The sequence below is a fragment of the Gordionus sp. m RMFG-2023 genome, chromosome 3 (assembly GCF_954871325.1).
Source record: "Gordionus sp. m RMFG-2023 chromosome 3, tfGorSpeb1-WG-v2, whole genome shotgun sequence".
Lineage (NCBI taxonomy): Eukaryota > Metazoa > Nematomorpha > Gordioida > Chordodea > Parachordodidae > Gordionus > Gordionus sp. m RMFG-2023.
In genome coordinates, this window is record NC_088777.1 from 32,857,066 (window position 1) to 32,870,654 (window position 13,589).

The 13,589-nt window shown below is 24.6% G+C and overlaps 1 protein-coding gene across 1 annotated transcript in view; it reads right to left on the bottom strand.

Moving 5' to 3' along the window:
• Positions 1-847: 847 nt before the first annotated feature.
• The window catches only part of LOC135926033 (uncharacterized), a 28,333-nt gene continuing 15,591 nt past the window's right edge, over positions 848-13,589 (bottom strand). The window contains exons 6-12 of the mRNA XM_065461684.1: positions 10,878-10,995; positions 7,814-7,898; positions 6,837-7,639; positions 4,826-4,994; positions 4,553-4,668; positions 3,182-3,358; positions 848-2,601 (exon numbers count right to left, since the gene is read on the bottom strand). Coding sequence (XP_065317756.1) covers positions 2,377-2,601; positions 3,182-3,358; positions 4,553-4,668; positions 4,826-4,994; positions 6,837-7,639; positions 7,814-7,898; positions 10,878-10,995 — 1,693 coding nt within the window. The 3' untranslated portion in view covers positions 848-2,376. The remainder of the gene's footprint in view (positions 2,602-3,181; positions 3,359-4,552; positions 4,669-4,825; positions 4,995-6,836; positions 7,640-7,813; positions 7,899-10,877; positions 10,996-13,589) is intronic.

Below are 13,589 nucleotides of genomic sequence, written 5' to 3' on the forward strand. Positions count from 1 at the left end.
ATAATTATAATATATTATATACTTATATGAAAATATATTAAGAGAAATGAATATAGTGTTTTAGCATTAATTCATCATTTAGCACAATGTCCAAAATAAAATTTCACATTATATCAATTTTTTAAGTATCTATATACCTTTTTCAATATTTTTATCAAGTATCTGTATCTTAAATACTTATCTTTAAAGATTATTTATATCTGTATATAAATATTTTTCTAAAAAAATTTTCCTATTCCTGTATTGAAAAATTAAAAATCACACAATTTAATAGATATTTTCTCTGTATTAATTCCAGTAATGTATTTGCCATATGGAGTGTTCAGACCCAAAAATAAGTTCTTATAACATAAATATTACCATCATATAATTATAAAATTTTTTTTAGATCAATATTATAAAATTATTAAAACCTTATTTATGCAAATTAAATTGGACAATAGATAATAATTATTGTGAATATTAAGTCGATTTTAGTTCATATTAATATCGATACAGCAATGAAAGAGTGAATTCACATATAATTTATTTGCTTACATATTAAAGATATAATAAAAATGAATTGCTTATAATATCAACTTAATATATCTCATCCCCACTGTATAAAATCAATATAATAATAATAAAACCAATTTAATTGCTACTAAAATTTATTATATTCAATTAACAATATAAAAACGTTTTAATTGTGTTCACAGAAAATATATACCAATAAACTATATAATATAATTTTTTTTAAAATAGATTATTTCAAATAGCTAAAAAAATTATTTGTGAGTTGGGTGTTTTTATTTTATATATAAAAGCCAAAGAATTTAAAATATAATAAACGTAGGTTGATAAATATAAAATAAATGAGCGATATAATATGAATTGAAAAAAAATTGGCAAATGCAGGATTAATACATGATATTAATAGATTTTAGTAAACAAATCATCCAAAAAGTCAACACAAACCCATTTAAAAAAAGTAAAATATAAGTTTGACAAATGAACAATACTAAAGTTAGTAAAAACTTTAATATAAAGCCGACCATATGGGAGGGAAGGGCGTAATCAGGAACATTTATAATTTTATCTAAAATAATATCTATATTATATAAATATCAAATTAATTAAGATATTTATTTTAAAAAATTTGTTTTTTTTGTAATTTTGTTAATATATTATATCTAACTAACATTATTATAAAGTGAGTGTATATATAAGGTATTAGTTTTCATAAGAACTATCACTATAAATCTAAGAGGAAGAAAAAGGTTATAATGGATCATTGTTCTTTAAAATTAAAGATAATTTGATTTATATGTTATTTTAAATATTTTAATAAATCTACTAATTTAATATATAAAAATTTATGTATAATCTAAATCTTATAAGCTAATAATATATAATATGATAAGTAAGGACTCGTTAACTACAGAATGTAAATAAAATTTGGGTTAGAGTGGAGGGTTAACTAGTTACACAGGCAACTGATTAATAAACGGTGTAAATAGTTTAGTTAATTAATGTGTTTATCTACATTTTGTAGAAAAATAAATATTCAACATTGTCTAAAAATTAGCATTTACAATAAAACAAGAGAAGAGAAAATACTGCAAATTAAAAAAAAAACTATGAATATAATACTTATTTTTGAAACATTGGATATTCTAATAATACTTGCTTAATATAGCGCTTAAATTGCATTGATTGATATATAAAATAAAGGAGAGGAGTGTGAGGAAAAATACATAATGATACAATTTGAAAAATAATTTTCTTTGCTAAAAAAAAACTATTTTAAAATATTTGTTTTGAGTATACAATTAATTGGGTGGGGAGATGGGGGTTTAGAAAATGATAAAAAATATATATAAACTTTGATAATTATTTTATTTATTTTTTTAAATGGCTATCACAATTTTCTTTTAAGTTTTTTGATGCTAGTAAAAATTTATTTATTTTTCAAAATATTAAAGGGGTAATTTATAGATATATATTTTTTTATGAGGAGTTCTTGTATAAAGTTAAGGATTCGCAAATGATATACATACAAGTCATTTTTAATTACAGTTAATTAAATAAATTTTATCGTAATGCAACCCAGTTTCAAAAATACCTTATGAATGAAATGCTGTATAATAAACTATGTCGTTATTTTAGCATTATTTATAAAAAAACTGCTCAAATTTTAGTCCCGATATATAAAAAAGATAGATTGCATTGTTATCATTATTTTTTCTTAAATACTTGTAATGTAAGGTGTATAAAATTTTTAAAATACAATATAAAATTTCTAAGCAATTTAAAAAAATATTATATAAGTGTTTAATTTTATAAGAACTCTATTAAGTTAATAACAAATTGCATTAGAAAAGTAGATAATTTTGCCTAAATGGCACCATTGATAGTGGATTCATTATTATCCATTTTAGAACTCAGGTATCTGATATGAGCCATTTCCTTCGAACTTGCACAATTAGAGCACAATACATCAATGCCTGTATTCATATCCATATATGTAGGTTTGATCCCACAGGCAGGACATAAACTTTGAAGACCCTGGTTAATATTTTTGAAAGTTGCATTTGGCGGTCTCTGCTTTTGGGTGAGAGTCTAATTGGGAAATAATTGATCAAAATAATTAGATTGGTCCCATATTTAAATAAAGAATGCCAAGTTACACTAGTAAATATTAGTTGTCATAAAATCTCATTTAATTTGATTCTTATTTTTTATTACAACTTTTGACAATAGTGAAAAACTATTTAACATTATGAATTTAAAATAAAACTTAAACTAATATTAACTACAAAAAATGGCCAAGCAATTCGTTAAAGCCATACAAACAATGGTCATGCCAAATTTTTATTTTCAGGCCTGTTTTAACCGAAAAATATTAAATACACATATTTATAGGTACCTAAAATTACTAATTGCTTGCCCTAATCCCAAAGAATATTCCAAAATTACAATTATATTTTTACAAAATTTTTATTTGCCATAGATAAGGTCTAAATAACTACTCTGGCTGGCAAAATTATAATGGTATGCAGATTTCTAATCTCATTTCTCTAAACAAATAAAGTATCTTTTTTCCTATGATCTCTTTTAAGTTATTTCTTAATGCAAATACATCGATAAGTTAGGTCCAAAAACTTATTCTCTCTAATATATTAAATAAATAAGAAATTACCTTTTCAACTCTTTCCAGATAAGTGCGGATTTTATCGACGTGAGTTTTGATAGAATCTACAGGCAAATTTTCTAGCAAAGCATCTATGTTGGGAAAGAGAGAAGTTTGATGGCTGCTATCGTTAATATGGCGTGAAAATTCTTCAATGGAAAAATGTTTAGATTTCTCGGATTTCCCCTATTTATGTTAATATTATAAGTATCATAATTATTTTTGAAAATAAATAATATTTATTTTCAAGATAATTATTGCCGAATTTCAAGTGATCACCTTTTCATCCCAATACTTATTAATTTTAATAAAACTTTGTGTACTGACACCATTAGGTAATCAAGGGTTAAAAATGCTAAATTATTAAAAATCGAAAAGATTATTTTTTAGGAATATAAACTTTGTTAAAATAATTATTTGATATTGCATATAATTGTTTTAAAAATAAAACCTAGGTAAGTCTAAAAAATTTTTTTTTCATTATGGGCCAAGATATTTTTTTATAAACCCTGGCCAAAAATTATAAAACGGCAGCCCGAATTTTTAAAATTTCATGTTTCTAAAGCAAAAACTTAGTTATTATATTGGGAGACTTATTTATATTTTTTAGTTAAAAATTATATAACTATAAAAATAGTTAGTTATTATATATGTCAGCGTCAACGTGTTTTTTCAACTTTAAATTATTTTTTGAGCGCGTTTTTTAAAATTTAAATATCTAATTTTACCAGAAATGTATTTTTGAAATACCTACCCTATGAATTTCTAAAAATATTTCCATAAAGTTTTAAGCTTAATATAATTTATATTAGATTATAGAGATTATAAAGGACTCAGAACGGCAAAATTGTCTACGATTCAAAAGATAAGTATTCCAAACATGATTGAATATATTTCCCCATTTTTAAATTTAAAAAAGCGCTCAAAAAATGATTTAAATTTATAAAATAACATATTGCAGGAAAAACACATTGACGCTAACATATATAATATAATAACCAAACCCACTAATATTACAGGTAATTTTTTATATAGATTATTAATTAAGGAGTAATTATTAACAATTTTATTTTTAGTCTACAATTAAAAAATAAAATATATTTCGCTAAAAATGAACACAAATGTCGTTTTTCCTGATCTATTATTATAATGAATAAAAATTGGATATTAATTAAATATTTTTTCAGGCACATATTCTGGAATGTAATTTTTTTCAGACGAAACATGAACTCAGGATCCCAGTTTGAAAGAGATTTGATAGAAAGGTTTTCTTAATATTTAATTAATTTTTTTTATAAAAGACAGCAATTAACCTAATTGTATTAAATTATTATCTTTTCTATATTAATGAATATAATAAAAAAATTATTTTTCTTTTACATCTAGGGTGGGAAGGAGAGAAGAGCTATCCCATAATTTACCATTGCACCCCTGGGACGACATTATTTGCTGCTTTAAGGCTAAATCGTTATCAGGATCGCATAACCTTTCGTTTTCTTTGATAACAAATGAGAACATAAAATTTCGGAATGTTAAAATCAATTGAGAATTTTTTTTATAGATAATCCACCATTCAGAGCGGATTTCTTTTTTTATGTAGTAAAATATTTAAGTTAATTCTAATCTTAATTTGATTATAAAAAATTTCAATACCAGATGTAGGCGGGAAAAGAGTCAGGAAGGTAGATATTTCTGGACTGTAACCGTTATTGATAACCATGTTATTATCGAGATTTAGGTCATGGTGATCAATATTTTTCTCAAAATGAATTTCCTCGAATTTGCTGATAGATTTTGTGCCAATAGGGGCTATGAATTGTGCCTTTAAATTTAAAAAAGAAATTCATATTTATTAGTTATTATAATAATCGAAGTATAGGCAGCCCGATCCATGTAACTTTTTGAAAAGTTCAGCCTAACCTATAATGATTTCTAGCTGACCAGGCTCATAAAACAATTTTAACAAGTTCTCAAACTTAATTATTATTTTTTATGAAAAAAACGACCTAAAATTGCCTAATTCTCAGCCTTATGAACATTTTCAAAACTTCAACTTATCCCATGAAAATATTTTGCAGTTTTATTGGTTTGCAGTCTGTGCTGACCTCTATTATAAATTACAATCGTGTATCAAAAAGTTCATTACAAACTAGCATTATGAAAGGACACTCGATATTGTATCTATTATATTTTAAATTACCATTCACTTAATTAGGGCTATGGTGATTCATATATTTTTTTACGAATCCAATATTCATGCAACTCATCAGATAACGACCCAATATTTAGATTGATTTTTATTTACCATCACTTTGAACCAGTCATGAAAAGTTAATATTTTCAACGAAAAAATAACTAACTGCCTAACCATGGGCAAGAAACACTAAATATTTTGGGTTTTCATGGTCGAGGTAATATTTGGTGCATTACCACGAATGATTAAGTGTATTTTTATCTAGACAATGTTTAACACAACTTGTTAAATTGGTACAAATCCTTTTCTTGTTGTAGATAATTTCAAATTTAGTGATCTGCATCAGGCCTAATTATTCAAGCCCAGCCTGAATTTATTTGAATATAGAAATTTTTTAAAAAAAATTATAATTACTCAAAATAAAAGATACATGTCATATGGCGTTTAGCGTCTATAAATAATATCAAACATTTTTATTTCATATAAAAAATTCAACATAAAATTGATAAATTTAGATATATTTAAAAAAAATTCCAAGGCCCGATCCGACCCAGCCTAAACCTTTTGCAGATCTCTAATTCAAACTTAGCAATTCGATTTAAAAAAAATTACATTTTCTTTAGTTTTATAAGCAAATTGATTTTTGGTTCCTTTTATTTACTTATTTTTATTAGGATGTATAAAATAAAAAAAATAATATTGGAATAAGAAATCCATGGAAATTTAATCTATTTTAAATAACATGCTGAGGCAGATTTTTAAATTTGGAAATTATGAATTGACTAGTTTCAGCATATCGTCGCCCTCACTGCAAGACCACAGCTTTTTAAATGTAATGTTCACGAGACAAAAAAACATTTTTAAAAAATCCTAATTTACATGAATTAATATTACTATATAAATTTTTTTGAAAGCTGTTTGTAAAAACAATCTAAGGAATATACTTGGCTAATGAGCAAAATTCGCCTCAAATTAGCTTGACATTGTGGTGATGTATTGTATATATTTTAAAAAAATTTTGAAGTGATAGTTTTTGGCTAATAATAGTTTGGCGTTTGTGTATCCAGCTAAAAATAGAGTGAATACAAACTATACTGAGAAGTTTGATAAATGTATCTCCTCAAGTACTTCTGTTTAACATCATTACATTCAGCAAAAACATTGCCCATATATTAAATGAGATTATTTACTTTTGGAAATAAAAAAAAAATAACTTAATCATTCATAAAAGTTAGTTGGTTTTTTTATATAAGAAAATATTGATTCTATTTATAATAATATTGGATCGGTGATAAATTTGTGGACCAACACAATTTGCCTATCAAAATTTTTAAGAAAATATTAAAAAATCCTCTTAACCCCCTTTCTTAACTTATATTAAAAATAAATAAAATTAGCATCTTTTTTAATAAATTAAATTCCTTAAACAATAAAACAAATAAAGTGACATATATTGTATTATATAAAAACCTGACCATCACATCCTTGATTGTTAATCCCATTATTGTCTTGAATCTTCTCAAAATGTCTTTCAGGTTCATTATATGATATCATAGGAAATTTATTTGGCTGTGATTGATTTGATAATTCAACCTCGAAACTATTACTGGCATAAGATGGCAAATTATTATTGTGAATGAGATTAAACGCATTAAGATTATGGTGATGAGAGTTCACATTTTGTAGATTTGAATTTTCAAAGTAATTTAAATTATCGTAAGGCTGATCCAGTTTGCCCCACCCATTATTTGCACCATTTGCATTATTTGGCATAAGATGACTTTTGTTATTATTAAAAACAACATTGTAACCAGGTATACCGTAATTATGAACCGGGAATCCTCTATTGTTAATTTCTGATCTTGCTTCAAAATTATCCATATTTTTTGGGTTATTTTTATTGAAAGGTATTTGTTGTGCTTGTAATTGATTGAAAGCTAAAGTGTTATTCGAATGTCTTAATTCTTTGTAATCGAGAGATGGGGGAGGGAAGGAAGGGCAAAAGTTATTATTATTCATTATCGAATTATGGTTGTGAGTTTTGTTAATCGTATGATTATAACCATTTTTAACAGTGGATAAATGACGAGGAGCCTGTTGCATCATTATTTGATTCGCATTATTAATATTTAAAGATATAGTATTAGCACAAGTATGTGAAGAATGAAAGTTCAAAGAATTATCTACCAAATGATTTGGGAAGTTGAGACAATTAACACCGTCGACACCCATCATAAGTTGATTAATTAGTTTACGTTCTGAACAAAGTTCTTCTGTTATTAGCATGTAGTTTATAAAATTTAAAACAAATTATTTTCGTTTCTATCAATTTATACTTTCATTTTTTCGTTCTAATTTTTATGAGTATTGATAAAAAAAAATGATGTAAAAAAGAAATCGTTTTTAAAATTCGCTTTTCATAAAATTTAATATTTTTTAAATTTTACGTTCAACGTGAGCGAATGCGCAAAAAGGTCCCCTAGGACAATACCCGGTTTGCATCATATCATTACACTTGGTCGTTTTAAATATCTGTGAACGAGAAAATTGTATTTAAAAAGTATAAATGTTATTCTTATTTTATAAATTGCTGAATATGTTTCAGTTTCAATAACGTTTTCTGTATAAGCCAAACGGTCTTGGAGCAAGTTCCATCAAGGTTGGTATTATTTTGATTATATTTTTGTAGAGGTGTACCGATCATGGATCCCAATTTTTTTTATAACGGTTCAGTATGTAAAAAATTATATGGCAACGGTTCTAAGAAAAAATTTACAATTTTAGGTTTGGTACAGCAAATTGTAAAAGTTTACAAAGGTTCATTACGGTATGAAATTATTTTTATTGAAGCAACACCATCATATAATGATTTTAATTATGAATATTATTAAATAAAATTTGCTATCACTTAAGTTAATGTATTGTTTATTTATAAAATAAATTTAATTTATTTTTATAATAAGCTATTAATATATAAAAAAAATTATAATAATCATAACTCATTTTTAAATATATTATTTGAACGTATAAGTAATATAGTGTATTCATATTTTTTTAGTTCTGATGATAATATAAATTTTAGCCCCGAAAAGGCCCTTGCAACAGAAACATGTGTTGTGGGAACCACAAGTAGCGTAAGAGCAAGTTTATATAATTCTGTATATTCAAATTTTTTTGATTCCCAATATATACTGATAATTTTTTAGATTAATTAAATAAATGCAACTAAATCAACAATAAGTTATTTAGATATTTGCATACTAAAATATAGAAAATAGAAATATAAATAAATAAAAAAAACATGAGGTTAAAGCAAACAAATAATGTGATAAACTAATTAGAATTAATCATCAATTTGTAAAGCCACATTATATATGGATATCATTGAATAAGGAAATTTACAATCCCTCACACCTAAAAAATCATATATAAAAAACAGATTAGAACAATTTACAAACACTTGCATTTCAAGACAGATATTTTTCATAATAAAGGCTATAACTACTAATGCTTTTAAGTATACTCAAATGCCTAAATTCTATAAATAATAAATAAAATTAAAACCATATAAATTTGGTTATTTTGAAATTTTCACGGGAATAGTGACCCTTCTATCAAATTACGCATGGATAGGTGGTGAATATTTAATTTAATTAAATACAACTAAATCAAAAATCTACAAGTTGGTTATATAGCTATTTTGCATACTAGAGAAAATAGGAATGCTCTAATACTATAAAGCAGTTAAAAGAGAGGATCAATTTAAGTCATAGTGAAAAAGGATATTAAGCAAATATTTTGATCAAATTATAAATAACGACACAGATATAATAAAATATGTAATACACCACAAAGAAAAGAATATAAAATTGGTTTAACTGTTTTTCTTTTTACTGGTTCAGATATTTATAAAGATTTATAATGGTTTCATGGTTCATTACAAATCACTCCAGATATCTCTTTTCATCCAGTATAATTTGATTTTGTATTCTGTGTAAACATACTAATCGTTTTAATTTTTAATGCATATATCTAGTATTGCAAAATCGCTCCATTTGAGCCAATTTTTAAAAACGGCTAAATCAGTATTTTGTCTGAAAATTATTTCGCAAGTCTGTAAAATTTTCTCATAAATGTCACAAAGGTTTGGACATCTATTAGCAAATCTTGAGATTTAGGCAATATTTCTCTAGCTAAAATATTAAGTTAACCGTTTTTAAAAACGGTTCAAATGGAGCGATTTTGCATCACTACATAAATCTACTCATCTCATATCATTTTTAATAGTGTAATATCTATAATTTACTATACCATAACATAAGTAATTTAAATATATTATATTGATCAGTTATAGTCTATATTCATGAATCTAAAAGTATATAAAATTATTTTTATTGATAAATCACTCATTTATATAACATTAATTTATTTATATAATATGTAATAAACAAATATATTATAAAATTTGAAATAAATTTTTTAAAAATTAGGATGCCATTTTATCCGTTCGGAAAATTTTATATCAGCCGATAACCGATATCCAAAAAAGGATGAAATATCGGCCCGATCAAATAAAAAATATTGGTAAATCCCTAAATTTTTTATATATTTTTCTAATAAATAATCAATGGCACAATTATATTTAGGACGAGCAGGTGTTTCGTTAGTCACTCGTATTTTAACGTTATGGCCCCTTGAGAAATGTGATGGAGAATGTCAATCCTAATTCTCCCGATTTTTCAAAAAAGAAAAAACTTCCTAACAATAGTGTTTTATCCATATATCTATTATTAACACAGACTGTTAAGTAAGCTAAAAATTTTTAAAGGTAATATTTTAGTAAACTGATCGATAAAGGTAACAAACAGTTATCTAAATATCTCGAAAAATAAACATCACTATTGATAAAAAAATCATAGTATAAACATCTTTAAAAAAAATAAATTAAAAATATTTAAAAATCAAATGTATAAGTTATGCACTTTTAGATCAATAAAAATGAGATGCATCGATATCACCTTTTTAGATTATACCGATAGCCAAAAATAGCAATGTAGTATTATATTTATTGAAAAATAAGCAGTTTTTACTTATAATTCATAATTTAATTATGAAATAACGAATAGCAACTTCTTTCTTATTTACCGTTTTAGAAAATTTCATCATAATGATGAATACAAGTTAATTTTTTTAAATTTATAGGCTAATTATCACTTTTAACTACTTGGCCAAAATTTAAGTGAACTAACCGTCGATATAGAATGGCTCGTAATAGAAATCTATTTAAAAATTTTTAAATAGTCTTCCTCTAAACTTAAAGGAAAAAATATTTTGGAAAAATAAGAAACTAATGTTCAACTTCACTCAAATTATATATAGATTAATATGTATGAACTGGAGCCATTTTTCAATCCAGGTTTCAAAATCTGTATTCAATATTTATTGATCATCTTACTTTATTGTTAGAAAGTTTTAAATTTGATAAATCATAATTATTAAATAATTTGTTACTTCTGGATGAAACTGTTGTTCAGTTCTTGTATGACAATAGGAGCATTCATCCCCATTCGCGCAGCTATTAGGGTCACCCCATTCATCCCCATGTTTAATGGTAGGACACGGAGTAGATCTGAAATAATAGAATTGGTTACGACAAAAAATGTTTTAATAAAAAGATCAAAAAAATAAAGGAAAGATAGAAAATAAAAAGATCAAATATAATTCGGGAAACCCCTATTCATTTGCGATAAATAGCAGGAAGATGCGAACGTAAAATACAAATAATTATACATAAAAAGGAAAAATATAAATCTAAGATATTATTTATTTGGTATGGTATATTGAATTTATCGTAATAAAATATTAAATCAATAAAATAAACATTTTTTAAAAGAAAGAAAGGGAATAGATGGAAAAAGAGATAATTGGGCATTGGATAGATTAGAAATCATAAGTAATAATGCAAAATAGAAGAAAAATTTTAATATGTGATATTTAAAGGGTCATAAAATAAGAGTTGTTAAAGTATCTAGATATAAAAATAAGAGTTGTTAAAGTATCTAGATATAAAAATGTGGTATCTGTATCTAGATTTAAAAAGTATTTGATCTAGATATTATTTTAGAGGTATCTGTACCTGTTATTAGATACTTTTAAAAATCATTTTGATATACTTTTTATTTAACGCTTTTTTATATTATAAATAAAAAGAATGCAAAATTTATTTTATTTCACATGAGCATAAAATTTAAATATATACATTAAAAAATATTAAGACTAATATAACTAAATATTATATATATATATATTCATTAAATATTATGTCCGAGTTTATTAATAAACCAGGCAAATTTTGATAATCCATCTCAAGGAATCTGCCATTTTTATTTTCAATGGAATTGGTTAATTTTATTTTATTAAACTATAATATTTATTTTAGATTAATATTAATAGTGATGAAGAGGAAGAAGTAATAATCAATGAAGCATCAACAAGTTCAGACATTGTTTTTCCATGGACAATTTATAGATTTTATATTTAAAATAATATCTCAAAATAAAGGAAAAATAGTAAAATGTTTGCCATGTTTACCAAAGAATACGAAAATTTCAGTTAGCATTACCTCAACTTGCAACATTGTAAAACATCAAACAATGTAAATGAAAATAAAAAAGGGAAAGGAGAATAAATCTATTAAAGAAAATATTGTAGGCTCATCATCCACTAATATTTTTGCCAAGAGCTCAGACTTGAAACAAATCACTTTAGATGATTTAATATCTGTTATATTATAGCTAGCATTTAGCCATTTCCAATTGTTGAAAATCCTTTATTTATAAAAATGATCAAAACATTAGGTCCACAAAAAAATAAAATTTGCCGACAGACGGTGGTTGGTAGAATTTCCCAAAGATGGGAAAATGAAAACAAAGATATCATAAAAAGTCTAATAGAACCATCACTAATATGCACAACAGCAGATTGTTGGAGTGCCTATCACATAACTAACATTAAAATTTGTATAATAATTAATTAAGAACAAATTATTTGAACAGTTTTAAGAAATATCCAACAAGTTTGGAAAAAAAAATGTAGCGTTGGCTTGTAAAAGAATGACTGGTAGTCATACATATGGCAAAATAGCATAAAATTTAGAAGATATAGCAAAGGATTATTGCATTCAAAATAAAATCTCAAAGACCATTACTGAAAATGCCAAAAATTTTCTCAAAGTTTTTAGATTTATTTCTTTTTATAAATATATGATTAGGGTTACTTATTTATTATTGAGTTTTCAAGCCAATTGAAAATAATAATGAATCCATGGATGATCTTGAAGATGAAGAAGCAATTGTACCAATATCAATATTAAGTCTTTATACTATTGCTCAGGATTTTGAAATATCAGAATCATATAGTTTACCTAATCATCAATGTTGTGTCAGTCACACATTGAATCTTGTTGCCACTGTGGATGCCAATAGTATGATTGATAATAATGATTTATATTTTTATATTCAACAAATTTTAAACAATTTCAAAAATGAATGTCAAGATATTAGTATTTTTAAAGAATTCCTGATATAAAATTGTTATTCATAAAATATAACACCGCAATTCCTTCAAGCACCCCCGGTAGAATGTCATTACAGATAAACGAGGATGCCTTAATGACCAAAATTTTGAAAATATTTTATTGGTGATTATAATCATTTAATCATATATTGTATTAAAATCTAAAAATCATTATTTAATTATATTTTGATAAATGTGATATTGTGTCAATAATTTTTTTTAGCTCATTTCATGAATTTTCACAATAGAATCCTAATTTAGGCTTATGCAAACCTTATATAAGAGTATAATAAAAATTGTAACTGTATCTAGATAATTTTTTAGACGATGTATCTGTATCTAGATCCTTTAAAAAGTATCTTTTAGCAACTCTGAAAATAAGTTAAACTATTCCTACCTGAGTTGATAAGGTAATTAGACACTATAAAAGTGATTAATTTATTATATTATTTGTTGAAAATGGCGATTAATTAAAAATTAACCAAAAGGGAGATTATTGAGTAGGGCTTTGCCGATCAACATATTTTTCACCGCTCCGATCCGAAATTGCTTCAAAACCGACCCGATATTTATACTGATTTTTAATCACCCCGTTTGAACCAAATGTAATTAAGAAATCAACATTTTTTAGGCAAAAAATCGAATTAT